The 22,064-nt window shown below is 44.2% G+C and overlaps 1 protein-coding gene and 1 pseudogene across 2 annotated transcripts in view; both read left to right on the forward strand.

The window, feature by feature from the left end:
• LOC311112652 (phosphofurin acidic cluster sorting protein 1-like) overlaps window positions 1–3,061 on the forward strand; it is a 67,991-nt pseudogene extending 64,930 nt beyond the window's left edge. The window contains exon 21 of the transcript XR_014615928.1: window positions 1–3,061. This exon is cut by the window's left edge and continues 1,879 nt beyond it. The product of XR_014615928.1 is annotated as a phosphofurin acidic cluster sorting protein 1-like (transcript).
• Window positions 3,062–3,694: 633 nt separating this feature from the next.
• LOC311113186 (kinesin light chain 2-like) lies at window positions 3,695–21,695 on the forward strand. The gene is made up of 15 exons (XM_084156379.1): window positions 3,695–4,095; window positions 5,769–6,017; window positions 7,429–7,551; window positions 7,965–8,148; window positions 8,455–8,671; window positions 8,843–9,032; window positions 9,178–9,351; window positions 9,560–9,659; window positions 11,016–11,065; window positions 11,296–11,363; window positions 11,487–11,595; window positions 13,824–13,970; window positions 14,527–14,651; window positions 15,280–15,337; window positions 18,056–21,695. The coding sequence occupies exons 2-15, from the start codon at window positions 5,787–5,789 to the stop codon at window positions 18,137–18,139; spliced, it is 1,860 nt and encodes a 619-aa protein (XP_084012505.1). The 5' UTR covers window positions 3,695–4,095; window positions 5,769–5,786; the 3' UTR covers window positions 18,140–21,695.
• The last annotated feature ends 369 nt before the right edge of the window (window positions 21,696–22,064 follow it).

The raw sequence follows: 22,064 nt of genomic DNA on the forward strand, positions 1-22,064 counted from the left end.
CGCTCTTATCCAGAGCGACTTACAGGAGCAATTAGGGTTAAGTGCCTTGCTCAAGGGCACATCGACAGATTTTTCACCTAGTCGGCTCGGGGATTAGAACCAGCGACCTTTCGGTTACTGGCACAACGCTCTTACCCACTAAGCTACCTGCCGCCCCAATTCATTTGTATCCAACGAATTTGACTTAAATAATTGATTTTCAATTTAGTAGCAGTCTATGGTCTATAATGTACCTGCATAGTATATCAAAATATGTATTTAAAATCAAATAAAATGGCAATGTGTTGTAAGCAACACACTAGTCCTCTTCCCATCTAAAATGAAAGCTGACCAGTCTTGAGTAACTTAGCGTTGTGTCACCTAAACTGTAACCCTAACCACATCTGTGCAGTGGAAAGTATTATGACAAATGTCAAGTATTACAATACCATTGTCTCCACTTTCACTGTTATTATTATGATTTTCATGGTAACTTGGAGGTAGAACTTTTCTCAGCAGTGACGTCAACATCTCGTCTAACTAACTCAACATCTGGCCCTGTTCTCTTTGGGGGGAGGAGGGGGGGCCCTTACGAAAGAAGGGTTTTGCACCAAGGCCTTCAAACTCCCTGAGAATGAATACCAAGCTATCCATGTTCTACAAATAAGTCTGAATGATAGAATGCGAAGATTTCACACAACAAGGATGTATTTCCAACAATCATTGGAGATATCCCCTGAACTTCATTTGAATGCAGATAATATTCATTGATTGTGTCTCAGTTTATTTGATCTCTTCTCACACTTGTCGACTGTCGTCAGAAGCATCATTATTTAGTAACATCCATTTAGGAAGTTTTAAACCTATTTTATCAGTCAATGTCTCGTTTCATTTGAGAAGAAAAATGGATAGCAGGAGAGACAGCTGTCTATTACTTTACAAACGAAACACTTTTTATAGGCCAGAACCAGCTGTTACTTCACTAGAACATTTTATGTTGTTCTAGAACACGAACACACCATAATAATCGCTCTCCAAACTCCATAGTCAGTTGACCTTGTAACCTGTGAGCTTGGATACTTTGTGCAACTTCCCTTGTGAGTACCAAAGAGAGATATGGCCAGGGCAGTGGCACTATTGAAAGCAGACCATCAAATTCTGCTGCCCACCAGCCAAGGGCTAGACCCAGACCCATATCTTCATCTGGACTTGGACTCTCAATGCATATTTTAACTGAGACTGTATCTATCTATGTATGTTATGTACATGGTTGTATCTATGGGAGGGACGTATGATGTGTAGATGTGGCTCCTTAACCACAGATCTAGGATCAGATTACCCTGCCCTCCAGTTCTAACCATAATCATTAGTGGATTTAAAGCTATCTGACCCTGAATCAGTCGTTATGGGCGACGTCTACTGCCTCTGAGGAGAACACAGAGCTCCAACTGCTCTTTGCCTTGTAGCGTGTTATTAGCATAATAAGGAGTGTAAGATATGATTCTATTTGAACTGCTGTCTCTTCATAAGGGGGATCATAAGTATTCACCTAAGGGGGAAAAAAGTCACTGCCAAAAATGTCTGTTACATGGATATAACACCCAAGCTGACGCAGGGGTGTAGATAAAGGTGTTCAGTGTTTGTAATGCTTTTGGTGATAACAAGAAAACAAAACTTTAATAATTATCTTTGTTCCAAAAGTATTAATTTCAATGTTAGAAAATTATTCTGTTACCACGATACATTCCAATGTTTTACTCCTCTGTCTCTCCTCTCCCCCTGTTCCCAGTTCAGTCCCTGTCTTTCACCTGTCTCACCGTTTACATGTTGTTTGTTGTTTTTCCTACCTTCTCTAGGCCTATTCTTCCTGTGTGACTGTCTCTTTAACTTTACCTGCTGTGTGTTAACCTGTGTCTCTAGCTGGACTGACCTGTGGTTGCTGTGATGGTCTTCATCACTAACGTATAGGGACAGGGTTGTGACTAAAGGGAGTATAGTCTACGACCGGAAGTGACTTTTCGTAGCAGGTTAGGAGAACATTTGAGCTAATCCTAACCCTTTTCCTAACCTTAACCTAAGTCTCCTAACCTGCCACTTTAATTATCCTGCTATCCTGCTGCAGAAATTCTCCTAACCTGCTACGAAAAAGTAACTTCCGGTCGTAGCTGTACTCCCTCTAGTCAGAACCTAGGGACAGCAGTTATTCCTGACCATGTGACCTGATCAGGAACAACTCTGGGCCCTGGTTATAGTCTATACCAGAGACGGAAGAGGAAGCAAGACATCCCGCTCCCTCATTTTTTCTGGTTCATATACAGTCAATGAACTAAGTAGACCAGACCCAGCTGCTATCACATTGGTGTCTATGGGAGAGACACCCCTTAAGTAGAACGGAACTGTGACCATTTTTTTCAATGGTAAACGGCCTGAGTAAGATATCTTCATTTATCCACCGTCTTTGGTCTAAACCTATAACCAGGGCCCAGACTTCCTGATCAGGTCACATGATCCTGAAAAACACCTGTCCCTAGTGAAGGGGAAGAACAATATGATCTATTAATAAATCATTTTTAATTATCAATTATCTCCTTCCTCTCCTCTATCATCACATTGTGTTTCAGAACAAATGGAATGAGAGATCTAGAACAAACCATTAGAGATCTAGAGTCTCTGCCAGGATTCCACAAGCTTTGCTTCTAATAGAACCCCTTTGAAAGGATCTCCCTGCTTGTAACATAGCAGCCAATCACAGAAGGGAATCATTTTTTGTGTAACACTGCATAGACCAGAGTTATGCTTGGTAGCTAGTAGAGTTTGAGGATTCTAACGCTTGTGGATTTGGAGAGTATTTTTGCACATGCCATTGTTTCTGCAGCAGCTTTTTTGCCTTTTGCCTCTAAACAGTAATAACGCTTGTACATACAAAACAAATGTACTTCTGTAATGTATCTTAGGCCTTGTTTTTTATTTGAAATATTTTGTAGTACTGCTTTTTCATGTTTATGTTGTCAATTAAACTGATGTGCGATGGAAAAGTGGAACTGTTCATTGTTTTGATTTTTAAATAAATACTCCTGATTTGTATGTCCTCTGGTGTATTTTCATTCATTCATTTGAAAGAAATCTAGGAATGAACATAGCCTATTTTATAAGTTTAGGTTCAGTTCAAGTTTTTTAGGCATCTGTAGACAGTGGTGTAAAGTACTTAAGTAAAAATAATTTAAAGTACTACTACCTACCTAAGTAGTTTTTTGGGGTATCTGTACTTTACTATTTATATTTTTGACAACTTTTACTTTTACTCCACTACATTCCTAAAGAAAATGTAGTCGTTTTTACTCCATACATTTTCCCTGACACCCAAAAGTACTCGTTACATTTTGAATGCTTAGCAGGACAGGAAAATGGTCCAATTCACACACTTTTCAAGGTCATCCCTACTGCCTCTGATCTGGCGGACTCACTAAACACAAATCCTTCGTTTGTAAATGATGTCTGAGTGTTGTAGTGTGGCTATCAGTACATTTTAAAAACAAGACAATTGTGCCATCTATGTAGCCAAATACATGTCTACATTAGAAAAAAAAAAAGGAATACCTACTGCCCCAACATCATGCCCCTTCCCCTCTAGTTGGGTGGCGGGGCGGTAGCGGTGATGTCATAGCGCCCAGCCTGTGGATTGTGGGAGAATTCTGACAACAGCCATTTTCGGGTCGCGACTGTCATCGTTGGAACACACTTCTAAAACTGTGCGAGAACGCATCGGTCCCTCACTATCTTTAAAACAACTTCTTAGGATGGATAGGACGATGTCGACTCATAGCAAATAGTGTTCCTGTATTTTGAGCGCTACTCTGGTTCAAGCCAAGCTACGAAGACAAGAGAACATTGACTAGGCTAATTCGTAGCAGGCTCGAATTCATTAGCTAGCCAGGCAGAAATGCTAGCGGAATTGGTTACAATGTATTGCTTGGAATTTGCGAGTTTTTAGACGGCAGCGGCATTATACAACGGGATTAAAGCCAGTGGTGTTTCGTGGGCTATTTTTATAGTGCAGCAGGCCGAAAAACGTGTCATCGGGATTTAACCGGCGGGCGGACTGGGGAGAGAGAGAAGGTACATAGATGTGGTACACAGACTCACTTTTGTTGTTACCTGACTACATTTAACAATTTGCTTAGCCGTAGGAAACGTATCATTTTAAAGATCTGTAATATTATCCTGTCAATGTTTATATAAGCGCAGGTTTATATCGGTATCTCCTCAGCCTTGACGTTGTCATTGCCGTTCACGAGCATAGCCCACTCTTTAAAAAAGTGATGGAAGTGGAGCATCACAACAGTCCGTCGTGCTTTGTTTGAGCTCGAGGTAGCCGGGGGCAGCGCACTTGTCTTGGGGAAAATAGAACCGTTTCGATTAAGGTAACGTTTGGATTGAGAGTCAATACGAGGTTTTTGAGTGTATTTTTAACAGAATATTAATTAAATTGGCTTATATTTTGACGTCCATTCGAGAGAGCTAGGATACTTAAATCATACCAGTGTTCCTCTCCCAGACTAGGCTCGTGATATCACCAACGTTCTACAATGTTGCCAATCGAGCTCGTCTTGGTTCGCTACATTGTTTGGACGAGTCATCGCTTATTTTAAGTCTTGAGGAAATTGTTGTGGTCATCATGAATTAGTATAGAGACTTTACACAGTGTTCTCACGACCGCATCCATTGCAGAAAGAAATGCAGAAGCATATTTCGTTCTGGGCCTCAAACCTGCCGCTATGCTTACAAACATGTCGGAGTGTTTTTTGTAGGACATGAGCCTATGTGTGACAATTAGGCCTATCATGCTATGTACGATATAGGCCTGGATCTTATAATAGTTTAGGTCTCTCAAACTACTAAATGTATTTTATTTCCGTGTAATGCTCTGCTCTATCGATCTCCTTCATTGATCCTCTGTCTCCCATTTCTTGTCATCCTGTGAGAGGGGCGGTAACGAAAGTGTGTCGGCCCATATACTAGGTTACTATTGACAGTAAGATGGATCGATAACAAGAGTTGCAAATTGCCAAACGTCCCATACAGTGTTTGAGAGATTTGTTAGCTGTGGCAATCGGATGGGAAATTACGGGATCGCTCATATTGGTGCATTGCAGTCAATGGATTGTGCGGGCGGGGAAGGGAGGAGGAGGGAGGTGATGTTGTGGGCAAGGGCCTCCTGGCGGCGGGAGAGGAGAACAGGTGCGCGTCCACAACAAAGCAGAGGAGTGGAGGAGAAGTCGCGGAGTCGCGCATTTCTGCTCGGTCCAGCTACAATTCTGCGACGATGCGTGTGTTTACCTTCCATGATTCCATTTAGTCAGTTCTGTTCTCTCGCGAGATAGAAAGACTGACTATAAAGGTAGTGCCACGCAAACGATGTATAGAATAGCTTTGTAACTGAAATGCTCACAGCTCATTAATTAATTTATTCAAGCTCAAAAGATGAGTCCCATTGGAACAGAGGCAGAGGGTGCAGAGGAGTGAGCTGTGGCGTGGTTGGTTGTTGGTAACAGACTGAACAGTTCTGTTTGAACAAAATCTCTCTTGATTTGGACATCATTTATTCTGAGAGATTTTCTTCCTCTAATGCGCATCCTTGAAATAATCTCATAGTCGGACATTCATTATTTCTGAGTCTTGTAATATTATTAGATGGCTCTTCCTCTAACTACTAACTAGCCTTGATTCTAAGAGCTTTGAAGAAGAATATGGGAACTCAAGACTAACCTCTCTAACTCTCTCCCCTCCAGTGTGTGTGAACTCAGGTTATGTCCACCATGGTGTACCCACGCAGCGAGGAGACCCTGGAGCGCCTGACCCAGGATGAGATAGTGCTCAACACCAAGGCTGTGATGCAGGGCCTGGAGACCCTCCGAGGGGAGCATGCCCAGCTCCTCACATCCCTGCTGGACTGCACCCAGCCACCCGCTGCCCCGGAGAAGTCAGGCCTGCTGCGCAAGAGCCTGGAGGCCATAGAACTGGGCCTGGGAGAGGCACAGGTAGGAGAAAGGGAGGGGGTGGGAGAGATGGGTAAGGAGAGATAAGGGGGAAAGAGGGGTTGAGGGATGGAGAGAGGGGGGGAAAGAAAGAGAAAAGAGAGAGAATAGAGGGGGTTGAGTGGAAGATGCTTACTGCTCTGGTTTAGAGATACAGGATGATGATGATGCAATGATGAGAAATCACGAGGGGGAAGGGTGAAAAAGATGATGCTGGTCCTCTACGTGGTACATTGTGTGACTAAGAGTGAAGGAGAGGATATATTTAGATTAATGTCTCTTATAGAAAGAGAGGACAATGAATTATAGAGAATATGGAAGTTGTTCTTCCTGTATGAAGGTGCCAGTGGGAATCTGTCTTAGACACAGATGGACTGATATAACATGAAATGCGTAAAAGAACATCCCAAAATACATATTCAAAGCTTTCCCTCCCTGCCTGCCACTCAACTCACTCCTCCATCTCCCCACCCTATTTTGAATAGAGTAGAATATAATTATACATTGTCCACCAAAGAGGACATTCTCTGCACTGGTCTCAGAATAGGTTACAACAAGCAGTCTGTCATGGGAGGTAGCCTAGCGGTTTGATCGTTGGGCCAGTAACCGGAAGGTTGCTCTTCGAATCCCTGAGCCGACAAGGTGAACAATCTGTTGATGTGCTCTTGAGCAAGGCACTTACCCTAATTGCTCCAGAGTCACCATTGATAATAGGATATGCAAAAAAACATTTCCATTTCAAACATGTATTCATACACACTTGAACATGTGTGAAATAGAACACATATAAACACTGACTAAATAATAATAATGTATTATTATTATTATTATACACACTCATTCCACAGACTACCACTTCCCTCCCTTTGAAACCAAAACATGATCAAAGCTTTCCTGTATTATTTTAACCCCTCCCTATTTGCCAGGTTGTCATTTAAAACAAGAGTTAGCTCTTAATTGACCTGCTTAGATAAATGAAGGTTAAATAGATCAAATAAACTCCCTCTCTTCAGGTGATCATCGCCCCAAGGCTAGCCGCTTACTCTTTAGAAACAAAAACATTCTCAAGGCTTTCTCTCTTCGTTCAATTAACCCTTTTGAATCAATTTCTGCGGCCCTGCGGAAATCGAATTATCATAATACAATAGTCCCCATAAATATCTGTCTAAGCAAGAGATATCAGTTTTTTTTGCAAGGGCTGCATCTCAGTCGCCGATATCGGCCTTCTGCGGTGAAAGGTGGCCGAGCTACATCGGTGTTTGTCAGACCAGGAGACATTCCAAAAAATCGGTCTTCTCACGAAAATGTCTGTATGACTATATTTCTGGGGGGACACCCCCCCCCCCCCCCCCCCACCCCGGCTTAGACTGTAGAGGGTTAACCCCTCATTCCATCCCTCCCTCCCTCTCCCCAGGTGATCATTGCCCTGTCGGGTCACCTGAGTGCTGTGGAGTCAGAGAAACAGAAGCTAAGAGCCCAGGTCAGACGACTGTGTCAAGAGAACCAGTGGTTAAGAGACGAGCTGGCAGGAACACAGGTACATATACAGCATATCACTACATACTGCTTACAGTGGTAGTTCACTCTAATATCAATGGTTGTCAGATGTTTCTAAAACCAAAGTGATTAAAACGTTTTGAGTCCATGTCCCAATGTAGAACATGGCTTACAGCGCCAGGGTTGTGGGTTCAATTCCCACGGGGGACCAGTATGAAAAAAGTATTACAATGCATGCACTCACTACTGTAAGTCGCTCTGGATAAGAGCGTCTGCTAAATGACATAAATGTAAAATGTACACAGTCGATGGTGTGGGATGTGGACTCATCTCGTCAATTTCGATTTTGGAGTATGCTATCATTTTAAACCCTTCCAAAGCAAAACATTTGCCAAGCTTCCCCTCCCTCACACTCACATCTCCTCCCTCTCCCCTCCCCTCCCCTCCCCCCAGCACAAGCTGCAGCGTAGTGAGCAGAGTGTTGCCCAGCTAGAGGAGGAGAAGAAACACCTGGAGTTCATGAACCAGATCAAGAAGTTTGATGATGACGTGTCACAGTCTGAGGAGAAGGCTGCAGGGCAGACGTCTAAAGACAGCCTGGACGACCTGTTCCCCAATGATGACGACCAGGGACAAGGTATGATGATTGGTTGATTGACTGATCTGATTAATTGATCAAGAAGAAGAAGACCATTGAGGGGAATCCCACAAAAGTCTAAATTAAAATTTTCCAACCCAGAGACTGTAGTCAACATCTGTAGAGCAATAGCCCATCAAATCCTGTGACATCATCAGCTGTAGCAGAGCACTAACGTTGATGTTGTCACAGGGTTGCATTCACAAATGGTGCTAGACATTTTGAGTCAAGTCCTGTTGGAGCAATGTACCAAGAATGAGACCTCCTCTCCTCTCCTCTCCCTTCTATTTTCCTTCCCCCCTCCAGCCCAGCCCAGTGGAGAGGTGGCGGCCCAGCAGGGTGGTTATGAGATCCCAGCCCGCCTGAGGACCCTCCACAACCTGGTGATCCAGTACGCCTCTCAGGGGAGGTACGAGGTGGCCGTGCCCCTCTGCAAACAGGCCCTGGAAGACCTGGAGAAGACCTCCGGACACGACCACCCTGACGTGGCCACCATGCTCAACATCCTGGCCCTGGTCTACAGGTGTGTGTGAATAGGATGGAGAGATGGATGGGTGCAGAGAGGATGTGTAGATAGTTGTAGATACTCTTGTTCAGATGAATAGCTGGCTGAAGATAATGAATGGAGACTTACTGGTTAACTACAGGTAGCACATGTATACATCTTCCAACATTATATGATATTTTCTTCCAGGGACCAGAACAAGTACAAAGAGGCAGCTCATCTGCTGAACGATGCCCTGGCCATCAGAGAGAAGACCCTGGGGAAGGACCACCCTGCGGTAGCCGCCACTCTCAACAACCTGGCCGTGCTCTATGGGAAGAGGGGCAAGTACAAGGAGGCTGAGCCCCTCTGTAAGAGAGCCCTGGAGATCAGAGAGAAGGTATGGATTATTACAGAGTTTTTCCTGGTTAGGTCATGTGGTCAGATAAAAATTAATAGTCCATGAATAACTCACAAGTGAAACTATATGTATGACTTGTTCTATCATGTAGGTAAAGTATTTAAATGCGTGTGTGTGTGTTCAGGTCCTGGGGAAGTACCACCCTGACGTGGCCAAGCAGCTGAACAACCTGGCCCTGCTGTGTCAGAACCAGGGAAAATACGAGGAGGTGGAGTATTATTACAGACAAGCCCTGGAGATCTACCAGTCCAAACTGGGGACTGACGACCCCAACGTAGCCAAGACCAAGAACAACCTGGTGAGGAGGGAGAGAGATTGTAGTAGATGGGTTGAAGAGCTACATTTTCAGTAATGAATTCCCCCTGAAAGATTTTATCAAGATGAATCAAATTGAAAAGACTGATGTTTTTTGCAAACTTGGTATTGTTACATTTATTTGCTTGTGTATTGAATTGAGTTGTATTTTCGCATCAAACCATTTGACATGTTTCATCTCATCTCTCTAGGCTACATGCTACCTCAAACAGGGAAAGTTCAAGGATGCTGAGTCTCTGTACAAAGAGATCCTGACCAGAGCACATGAGAAGGAGTTTGGATCAGTCAACAGTGAGTGTCCTACAACCAGCAGTCCTACAGAGGACATTAACACATCAGTCACTGACAGACTAGGGCTGCATCCCAAATTCCCAACCTGGCCCCATTCCATCATGGGGCCAGGTTGGTCCTCTGTAGCTCAGCTGGTAGAGCACGGCGCTTGTAACGCCAAGGTAGTGGGTTCGATCCCCGGGACCACCCATACACAAAAATGTATGCACGCATGACTGTAAGTCGCTTTGGATAAAAGCGTCTGCTAAATGGCATATTATTATTATATTATTATCATGGCCAGCTAATCATGCCCTCATTCCTAATTGGCATATATCACTCCTCACCTATCCACCTCATAGCTGATTTGTTGTGAACGTTCTGGCACAAAATGGTTGCCGTACACGCCCAGGTGGGTGCTACATATTGGTGGTGGATGAGGTGAGTTTCCCCCTACTATGTAAAGCGCTTTCAGTACCTCGGTAGAAAACGCTATATAAATCCAATCAATTGTTACTAATTAAATGGCACCCTATTCCCTATGTAGTGCACTACTTTGGACCAGAGCCCTGTGGGAATAGGGTGCCATTTGGGATGTAGCCTAGTACTACATGTGCCACCACAACAGACCAACCAACCAACTCCATCAACTCTTCATGTAGCATTAGAAGAGGTGTGAATCAACAGTATGTCCTTTCTGGCTGTGACTGCCCAGTAAACCCTGTGGTCATTGGCTGGCCATGCGTGGCCGTGTCCTGGCTAATACAGGCTATCTGTCATGTGTAAAGCATCTTAATGCACCACCGTGTCCAGATCACTGCCTTTAAGCCAATCAAACCCTTACACACTCTCTCACGCTCTGTAGAGCACAGTACAGGAGGGGGTCTGGCATGGGTCAGCATGGTACACTTTGTGTTCCCACACACACTGTAGGTTTCACATAGTTAGCATTGAGGTGGAATACTCTTTTAATGATATGCCATAAATGAATCCATTTGGTTTTAAATGCAAACACCTTTTATTTGTTGTGTGAGGGAACGTACAGTATACGTGTGGTATACTTTTCTGGTCCTTGCAATAAAATATATGAACGTACAAATGAAACCGTGCCACTCATCCCCTCTTCTCCTCTCTTCCTCCTCCTCTCTTCATCCTCTCCTCTCCTCCTCTCTTCTTCTCCTCCTCTCTTCTCCTCCTCTCTTCATCCTCTCCTCCTCTCTTCTCCTCTTCTCTTCATCCTCTCCTCTCCATCTCCTCTTCTCCTCCTCTCTTCATCCTCTCCTCTCTTCATCCTCTCTTCTCCTCCTCTCTTCTCCTCCTCTCTTCATCCCCTCCTCTCTTCATCTCCTCCCCTCCTCCTCTTCTTCTCTCTTGCAGACGACAACAAGCCAATCTGGATGCATGCGGAGGAGAGAGAGGAGAGCAAGGTAGCTCCAGTATGACTGATCTGAACCATGGTCCCACTGTATCACTGTTAATGGCAGCTTAGTAACTCTGATGGATAGGTAGACTAATAGGACAGAGAGGAACACAGAGAATATTCAAGTATTAATAATAGAGGAGGCTTTATAATAAGGTCATAATTCATGTCTACTGCTGCTAACTGCCCCTCTATTCTCTCTGTCTTTCTGCACTCTCTTATCGCTCTCTCTCTCAGGGGAAGAAGAAGGAAGCTAGTCCCTGTGTAGAGTATGGGAGCTGGTACAAGGCCTGCAAAGTTGACAGGTGAGAGTTACTATTCAATTTAATTTGAATGTGAGATAAATACACAGAACTCAGTGTTTAAAATTATATAAACATTGTGGTTTAATGATGACATGATATTGACATGTACTTAATTCCTGTCAGTCCTACTGTCAATACCACCCTGAAGAGCCTGGGGGCGCTGTACCGCAGACAGGGTAAACTACAGGCAGCTGAGACACTGGAGGAGTGTTCTACCAAGACACGCAAGCAGGTACTAGTAATACATTATCAGGTACTAGTAATACATTATCAGGTACTAGTAATACATTATCAGGTACTAGTAATACATTATATGGTACTAGTAATACATTATCAGGTACTAGTAATACACTATCACTATCGGGTACTAGTAATACACTATCACTATCAGGTACTAGTAATACACTATCAGGTACTAGTAAAACACTATCAGATACTAGTAATACACTATCAGGTACTAGTAATACACTATCAGTATCAGGTACTAGTAATATACCAGCAGGTACTAGTAAGACACTATCACTATCAGGTACTAGTAATACACTACCACTATCAGGTACTGGTAATTCACTATCAGGTAATAGTAATTCACTATCACTATCAGGTACTAGTAATTCACTATCAGGTACTAGTAATACACTATCATGTACTAGTAATTCATTACCACTATCAGGTACTAGTAATTCACTATCAGGTACTAGTAATACACTATCAGGTACTAGTAATTCACTACAACTATCAGGTACTAGTAATACACTATCACTATCAGGTACTAGTAATACACTATCACTATCAGGTACTAGTAAAACACTATCAGATACTAGTAATACACTCTCACTATCAGGTACTAGTAATACACTATCAGGTACTGGTAATTCGCTATCAGGTACTAGTAATTCACTATCAGGTACTAGTAATACACTATCATGTACTAGTAATTCATTACCACTATCAGGTACTAGTAATACACTATCAGGTAATAGTAATTCACTATCAGGTACTAGTAATTCACTATCAGGTACTAGTAATTCACTATCAGGTAATAGTAATTCACTATCACTATCAGGTACTAGTAATTCACTATCAGGTACTAGTAATTCACTATCAGGTAATAGTAATTCACTATCACTATCAGGTACTAGTAATTCACTATCAGGTACTAGTAATTCACTATCAGGTAATAGTAATTCACTATCAGGTAATAGTAATTCACTATCACTATCAGGTACTAGTAATTCACTATCAGGTAATAGTAATTCACTATCAGGTAATAGTAATTCACTATCAGGTAATAGTAATTCACTATCAGGTAATAGTAATTCACTATCAGGTAATAGTAATTCACTATCAGGTACTAGTAATACACTATCACTATCAGGTACTAGTAATTCACTATCAGGTAATAGTAATTCACTATCACTATCAGGTACTAGTAATTCACTATCAGGTAATAGTAATTCACTATCAGGTAATAGTAATTCACTATCAGGTAATAGTAATTCACTATCATGTACTAGTAATTCATTACCACTATCAGGTACTAGTAATACACTATCAGGTAATAGTAATTCACTATCAGGTACTAGTAATTCACTATCAGGTACTAGTAATTCACTATCAGGTACTAGTAATTCACTATCAGGTAATAGTAATTCACTATCACTATCAGGTACTAGTAATTCACTATCAGGTACTAGTAATTCATTACCACTATCAGGTACTAGTAATTCACTATCAGGTACTAGTAATTCACTATCAGGTACTAGTAATTCACTATCAGGTACTAGTAATTCACTATCAGGTACTAGTAATTCACTATCATGTACTAGTAATTCATTACCACTATCAGGTACTAGTAATTCACTATCAGGTACTAGTAATTCACTATCAGGTACTAGTAATTCACTATCAGGTACTAGTAATTCACTATCAGGTACTAGTAATTCATTATCACTATCAGGTACTAGTAATACACTACCACTATCAGGTACTAGTAATACACTACCACTATCAGGTACTAGTAATTCACTACCACTATCAGGTACTAGTAATTCACTATCACTATCAGGTACTAGTAATTCACTATCACTATCAGGTACTAGTAATTCACCATCGGGTACTAGTAATACACTATCACTGTCAGGTACTTGTAATACACTATCACTATCAGGTACTAGTTATACACTATCAGGTACAAGTAATTCACTATCAGGTACTAGTAATACACTATCACTATCAGGTACTGGTAATACACATTCAGTCAAAAAAGCTTTTATTATACAATCATTCAAAAAATCAGGTCCTACACAATCACTGAAAAAGCAGGTACAAGCACTGAGACACTGACAGTGCAATTACCAAGGGCTGTAGTCTAGAGTCTTGAAGCTCTCACATACACTCTGTTTCAACCCTGCTGACATTTAGGATTCATTATCATGTCTCTCTCTCTCTCCCCCCCAGGGTATAGATGCCATTAACCAGAGTAAGGTGGTGGAGCTCCTGAAGGATGGGGCACCAGGAGGGGGAGAGCGACGGCAGAGCCGGGAGGGTCTCAACGGCCCCCAGCGGGGGGACTGTGAGGGGGACGACGGAGCAGAGTGGAACGGGGTACGGCGCACCTGTCAGTGTCTTATTATTGTTGAAAGATGAAGAATTCAGTGAACATACGGTCAAATTAGGGCTGGGCGATATATCGAATTAATTCCAAAATAACAAAAAGGGCATTTTCATAGACAGACTTGAAAGCCAGATCAGTGATTATTGCAAAAAAGCAGGTTAAAATAATTAAATGTAGAGTGGGTCTTATGGTTGAAGGTTTATATTTAGCCTAGGTATAATTTTAGAAGCCCTGAATTCATAAAAGTATTCCCAACCGTTTGAAATGCAGTGTATTTACCTTTTTAATTGTGCAACAAAGCTTATTTAGAGAGAGAAACAATTGAGTTATATATTGTGAATCGCCCGTAAGTTAGAAAAATGTAGATGTTTTTTTTTTTTCTAGCAACAATGTGTAGCTAAAATCTAGTGTGATGTTTGTTGTGCCTGACAAATACATTGATAGAAGTAATAGAAAGGCTTACATAAATATTTATTACATAAATAATGACTTGATTTCTGTTTAGAGGCCACTCCTTAATGTGTAGTGGTTGTCTTGTTCTCTCAGGAAGGGAACGGTTTGTTGCGTCGGAGCGGATCCTTTGGGAAGATCCGTGAAGCGCTGCGTAGGAGCAGTGAGATGCTGGTGAAGAAACTACAGGGCAGTGGCCCCCAGGAGCCCCGCAACCCAGGGTGAGAGAAACTGTGTGTCTGGACCCTAGCCCATCACTGATCATACTGTGTGTCTGGACCCTAGCCCATCACTGATCATACTGTGTGTCTGGACCCTAGCCCATCACTGATCATACTGTGTGTCTGGACCCTAGCCCATCACTGATCATACTGTGTGTCTGGACCCTAGCCCATCACTGATCAAACTGTGTGTCTGGACCCTAGCCCATCACTGATCATACTGTGTGTCTGGACCCTAGCCCATCACTGATCATACTGTGTGTCTGGACCCTAGCCCATCACTGATCATACTGTGTGTCTGGACCCTAGCCCATCACTGATCATACTGTGTGTCTGGACCCTAGCCCATCACTGATCATACTGTGTGTCTGGACCCTAGCCCATCACTGATCATACTGTGTGTCTGGACCCTAGCCCATCACTGATCATACTGTGTGTCTGGACCCTAGCCCATCACTGATCATACTGTGTGAATGTTTTGTGTTTCCCTCAGGAGGTTTGTTCTTTAGTGGGGAGCCGACTAGGCACCTGAGTTAGTAACCTAATGTCAAAAAGGAAACACCCAGGCAATGAAACATTTTCTATTGATGCTAACTGAAACGTAAACGTCTGTCTGTGTGTTCCTCAGGATGAAGAGAGCCAGCTCCCTCAACTTCCTCAACAAGAGTGCAGAAGACCCCTCACAGGTACCATCTGTTAACCCTACATCACTGTCACTGAGCTATGAACCTGTTAGTTACCAGCCAAGGACTGCTGTCACTGAGCTATGAACCTGTTAGTTACCAGCTGTCACGATCGTCAGGGAGAGACCAATGCGCAGCGTGTTGAACGAACATAGTGAACTTTATTATCTTTAGTGATAATCGACACAATAAACAAAACAAGAAACGACTCGTGACGTCCACGGTATCAATGACCGAACACGGAACAAAAACCCACAAACACAAAGGGAAAACATACAGTTTAAATATGGCTTCCAATCAGAGACAACCAGCCAACAGCTGACACTCGTTGCCTCTGATTGGGAGTCACTCAGGCCAACATAGAAATAGACAAACTAGAACCCCCAACATAGAAATATAACACATAGAATAAACACACCCTGGCTCAACAAATAGAGTCCCAGAGCCAGGGTGTGACAGTACCCCCCCCTAAAGGCGCGGACTGCGACCGCGCCTCAATAAGAGCAAAACAGGGGAGGGCTGGGTGGGCATACCTCCTCGGCGGCGGTTCTGGCTCCGGCCTTGCCCACCACCCTCCAATAAACCCCCCATAGCGCCCCTGGTCCGGTCTGGCCCCGCTGGCTGGAGCTGACCTGGACGTAGCAGGAGCGGCTAGCTTCAGCTCCGTTGTGGAGCAGTTGAGCGGTACCTGATTTGGCACCGATAACCCAGGCACGGGTTGTGCCGGACTGACGACACGCACCCCTGGCTTGGTGCGTGAGGCAGGAACTGACCGGACCGGGCTGACGATGCGCACCCCTGGCTTGGTGCGTGGAGCAGCAACGGGCCGGACCGGGCTGACGATGCGCACCCCTAGCTTGGTGCGTGGAGCCGGAACGGGCCTCACCGGACTGACGACTCGCACCCCTGGCTTGGTGCGTGGAGCCGGAACGGGCCTCACCGGACTGACGACTCGCACCCCTGGCTTGGTGCGTGGAGGAGGGACGGGCCTTACCAGGCTGACGACTCGCACCCCTGGCTTGGTGCGAGTGGCCGGAACAGGCCGGGCCGGGCTGGCGACGCGCACCGTAGACTTGGTGCGAGTGGCAGGAACAGGCCGGGCCGGGCTGGCGACGCGCACCGTATACTTGGTGCGAGTGGCAGGAACAGGCCGGGCCGGGCTGGCGACGCGCACCGTATACTTGGTGCGAGTGGCAGGAACAGGCCGGGACGGGCTGGCGACGCGCACCGTAGACTTGGTGCGAGTGGCAGGAACAGGCCGGGCCGGGCTGGCGACGCGCACCGTAGACTTGGTGCGAGTGGCAGGGACAGGCCGGACCAGGCTGGCGACGCACACCGTAGGCTTGGTGCGTGGAGCAGGGACAGGCCGGGCTGGGCTGTCGACGCACACCGTAGGCTTGGTGCGTGGAGCAGGGACTGGCCGGACTGGGCTGGCGACGCACACCGTAGGCTTGGTGCGTGGAGCAGGGACAGGCCGGACCGGGCTGGCGACGCACACCGTAGGCTTGGTGCGTGGAGCAGGGACTGGCCGGACTGGGCTGGCGACGCACACCGTAGGCTTGGTGCGTGGAGCAGGGACAGGCCGGACCGGGCTGGCGACGCACACCGTAGGCTTGGTGCGTGGAGCAGGGACTGGCCGGACTGGGCTGGCGACGCACACCGTAGGCTTGGTGCGTGGAGCAGGGACAGGCCGAACCGGGCTGTGGAGACGGATAGGAGCCCTGGAGTGAAGAGCGGCCACAACCCGTCCTGGCTGAATGCCTACCCTCACACACTCTGTGTGAGGCATCCGCACAGGACGTACAGGGCGGTGTATCCGTAACCTGGTGGCCTCCAGAATCCGCCCCTTTTTTGCCTCCGTCAGCCCCGTCGTCCATGCCGTGTGCCCCCCCCTAAAAAATTTCTGGGGTTGCCTCTCGACCGCCCGACGACGACCCTGATCACGCCGTTGCTCCTCTCTACGGCGCGCCTCCACCGTCTCTTCTCCCGGCGCTTCCTCCCATGTCCAGCCCAAGAGCTGCCCCTGGACACGCTGCTTGGTCGTTGCATGGTGGGTTTTTCTGTCACGATCGTCAGGGAGAGACCAATGCGCAGCGTGATGAACAAACATACTTTAATTAGTTAAAGTTTAAACATGAATACAAAACCAGAAACGACTCGTGACGTCCACGGTATCAATGACCGAACACGGAACAAAAACCCACAAACACAAAGGGAAAACATACAGTTTCAATATGGCTCCCAATCAGAGACAACCAGCCAACAGCTGACACTCGTTGCCTCTGATTGGGAGTCACTCAGGCCAACATAGAAATAGACAAACTAGAACCCCCAACATAGAAATATAACACATAGAATAAACACACCCTGGCTCAACAAATAGAGTCCCAGAGCCAGGGTGTGACACCAGCCAAGGACTGCTGTCACTGAGCTATTAACCTGTTAGTTACCAGCCAAGGACTGCTGTCACTGAGCTATTAACCTGTTAGTTACCAGCCAAGGACTGCTGTCACTGAGCTATTAACCTGTTAGTTACCAGCCAAGGACTGCTGTCACTGAGCTCCTGAGTTATACATCTGAATGAAAAGATTGGACTTCCATTAAAGTTTTAGATTTAGTTAGTGCTATGTTGTTGTTTGGTGTCTACACCTTATCACTTTGGTGTCTATCCCTTATCAAACCTCCTTTCTGTTTTCTCTCTCTCTCCCTCCCTCTCTCCAGGACGCCAACACCGGCCTATCAGAATGCAGAGGACTGAGTGCCAGCAATGTGGACTTGTCAAGACGCAGCTCCCTGATTGGTTAAACAGAGACGGGAGGCGGGACCAGGAGGAGGAAGGCCCAATGACGGGACCAGGCGGAGGAAGGCCCAATGAGGAGAGGCAGTTTGCCACCTGAGGCGATCAAAACACACTTCAGATCCAACACTCGCATTCAAGACAAGTTTTCTAAAGAAACAAGAAAAAGTATTGCGTAAAACCTGATTTGACGTGGCTTTTTGTGACTCAGACGTCTCTGTCTTCTTCACTGTATACTTCGCTGGCATCTATCAAACAAGTACAGAAAATCATATTTAAACGGCATGCTGCTTACTAGAACGTGGAATGTCTGCACTAGACACTCATGGTGACTCTGAGGCATAGCACCGTGATAGAATCCATATTATTATCGCAGCGTGAAGAATTTCTATCTTATCCCGCCCACTCTCGTACAGACACTCAACCTTAGGTAGGCTAGTTCTATTCTGATTTCTATCTTAGAGAAGTGTAACCTAGGTCAGTGTGCTGCTAACGGTTTAGCTTCCTCCACTGTCCCTGTCCCCATATCTGGCTCGAACCAGTGATCCTCTGCTTCGCAACACACGTGACCGCCCTCCATGACAACGTGCGAACCGAATACAAAAGGTACCAGTTGGTTAGTTCCATCGGCGACATTTCAGGCTAGCTGTGGAGTGAGGTTACGGTACGTTCTTAACTCTGTTACAGAAGCATCACACTCAGCTCACTAGTGGCGTGATTACTGCAAATGCTAACAACCCATTCAATGGGTATCACAGTGCTTGAGCCATATAAATCATATATGTTTTTAAGACGAGTTAAAAGAGGTATGAACTACAGCTGTTAGAAACTTCAGCGAGGTCAAAGACAAAGATGGTACACAATCATTTTGGGATGTCGGAAATACATTGGTGTATTTAAACATCAACTGGGAGAAAAAACGGCACTGACCAGTTTAACCTCTCCTTTTCTGTATTTTTGTTATGTATATACAGGTTTAAGTTATTTTATATTTCTTTCTTTGTATATAGCGCACAGACAGGTTTTTGTTTAAACTGGTTAGAGGTTAGGAGAACCTCTGATTGGGAGACAGACGCTGGAAGAGGACAGTAAGAAAAGAGTGAAGAGAAGAGAGAAACGGGAATATAGACTATTGAGGAGAAGAGAGAAACAGGGAATATAGACTATTGAGGAGAAGAGAGAAACAGGGAATATAGACTATTGAGGAGAAGAGAGAAACAGGAATATAGACTATTGAGGAGAAGAGAGAAACAGGGAATATAGACTATTGAGGAGAAGAGAGAAACAGGGAATATAGACTATTGAGGAGAAGAGAGAAACAGGAATATAGACTATTGAGGAGAAGAGAGAAACAGGGAATATAGACTATTGAGGAGAAGAGAGAAACAGGGAATATAGACTATTGAGGAGAAGAGAGAAACAGGAATATAGACTATTGAGGAGAAGAGAGAAACAGGGAATATAGACTATTGAGGAGAAGAGAGAAACAGGGAATATAGACTATTGAGGAGAAGAGAGAAACAGGGAATATAGACTATTGAGGAGAAGAGAGAAACAGGGAATATAGACTATTGAGGAGAAGAGAGAAACGGGAATATAGACTGAGGAGAAGAGAGAAACAGGGAGAATATTGGCACTTAATGTGTGTCCTAACTTCTAGTCCAATTTTCACTTAGTCTCCCATTGACATCAAGTGAAAATTTGACAAAATTGAGGTTAGAATTTCCCCCTGAATCTATAGCCTGATCTGGCTAGATATGTTTGTGCCCTAATCAACTACTGTTCCGTTCGTTGCCTTGCCAGACAATTATGAACGTGACAGATAAGAGGAGTTGGCTAAAGCTAAAAAAATATCGGAGACCAGGTTCGTATTCATTAGGCACTAAACAGACTGAAACAGGGAGGAACTATCTGGACTTTTCCAATAAGAAACTCTCGTTTTCATTTTCGGTTGCAAAAACGTTTTGTACGGTGTGCACTAATGAATGCAAGACCAGGCTAATTTAGTTAATCTCAGACCTGGGGAATATACTGGAAATGCTGACGTGACAAACAATACCAGTGTATCTCAGTCAGTGTGTAGCCTGTTAACATGGCGCGGTACAAATGCCTGTTTAGCTCCAACACTGAAGTCCCATTTCTCTTACGTGATCTGGTGGTGTTGTTACTAAAAACACATTAGCCTGACTGATGCTGTGGAGGTGAATGTGCTCCTATGTCGTGCGTTGGTTTTAGCAAATGCAAGGTCACATATCTACCACAGCACAATGTTTCTCCCCCAATCGAATATAATTAGATCTCTACATAGTTGTAATGCCCTCGTATTAGTTAAGATGTGTTACAATACAGTGCATCTGTTTCTGTAAGAGGTTAGCATTAGGCATACCGTATGTAACTCGTGGCCTCTAGTTATTGTAGCGTCAGTTATCTGTTCTTGGTTGGCCTTTACTGAATAATGTGAGCATGATATGTCCTTATCTTTTTATATAAAACAATGATCCTTTTATTATGACTTATGTTGATTGGAAAGAATCTGATCGGTTTACAGAAAACTGCTCTCTGATCTAACCAATGACAGTCCTTCACCAAATGTTATCATTTATGTCTTATTCTTGTCTGTGATTGGCTCCGACCTCAAGTGATGATGTGTGGGGGTATTGTTGTTGAACTCTGAATGAGTGATGATTTGAATGTTAGGTTTTACTTTGATCATGGGTGAGGGGTAGGGAGGGAGGAGGTTGACTGTGTACTGTATTGTGTTGGCTCTTTTAATTGTTTTGTTTGTAAGTTAGGAGTCAAAACTCCCAAGACAAGACTGATACCAAGAGACTTGGCCACAGAATGTATATTACTGTATGTCTTTGAGAAGTAGAGTGGTCCTAACGATTTTCACCTTCTGATTGTGTTGCTAGTGCAATGTAAAGTGGGGATGGGATGGAATATTGATTTTACTGGGGAAAGAGATGATGGAACGAAAGCTTAAGTATGTGACAAATACAGGCTAGAGGGGCTAAGGAGGAAGAGAAGATTGATGATGAATGATAACAGGAAATAGAAATATGAAGTGCTGTTAGGTGAGAAACGAGCGATTCAGTGATAGAAATGGTAAATGGAACGTTGGGAGAGAGGTACTGGGAAAAGTGCTTTAAGTTTCATTGCAGCAAATAATGTACAGAATTGTCGATCTCTTGTCACAGACACTCAACATGTACAAACACATTATCTCCCAAACACCCACGTTGTCTAGCTATGTAAAAGTCTGTAGAAACACTGGACTGTAGTCTGTAGACCTCTGTCGACGTTGTATTTACACACCAACAAATGTTTCAAACACACCTAAACACAGTGCTCCTCTTACAAATGTATACCACATTTTCATGTAGAAGTAAGAACACCCCTCACCATCTCAGTGAGTCAGTGTGTAACTATGGAAACTGTAGAATGGAGGTAGGAGTGGAGGGGGGAGCATTCTACTACAATAATGGATCTCATTGTTAGTGGCCAACAATCTCGTGTATATTTTATTAAAGGTTCAATAAAGAAAAACTCCACTTTTCAAACTGATTCTGATCTGTTTGTGTCATCATTCTTTTAACACAATGATTGAAATTAGTTTGTGTTATATTGAATGTATAACTAGGAGCATCCTGGAAGAGGAGTTCGCAGTTCTATTTCACGTAAACCAATGTGTCATATTTATTGGGTAAGTGATAATGGTGGTATGGGCTTCAGTATCTGTGTGTGTTCACACCCTGGGCTGAGGGTGTTAACGGGGTTCCTAGTGGAGGACGCAACACACAGAGGTGAGTGACACAGTGGCTTCCTGTCACTGTTAAAAGCCTACAGCCTCACAGGAGGAAACCAAACCCACCAGTGTACTTCTGAAGAAAAGGTTCACAACAGTAACCATACTTTTAAGAGTGTCTATTGAAG

The sequence above is a fragment of the Coregonus lavaretus genome (assembly GCF_964263955.1).
Source record: "Coregonus lavaretus genome assembly, chromosome: 39".
Lineage (NCBI taxonomy): Eukaryota > Metazoa > Chordata > Actinopteri > Salmoniformes > Salmonidae > Coregonus > Coregonus lavaretus.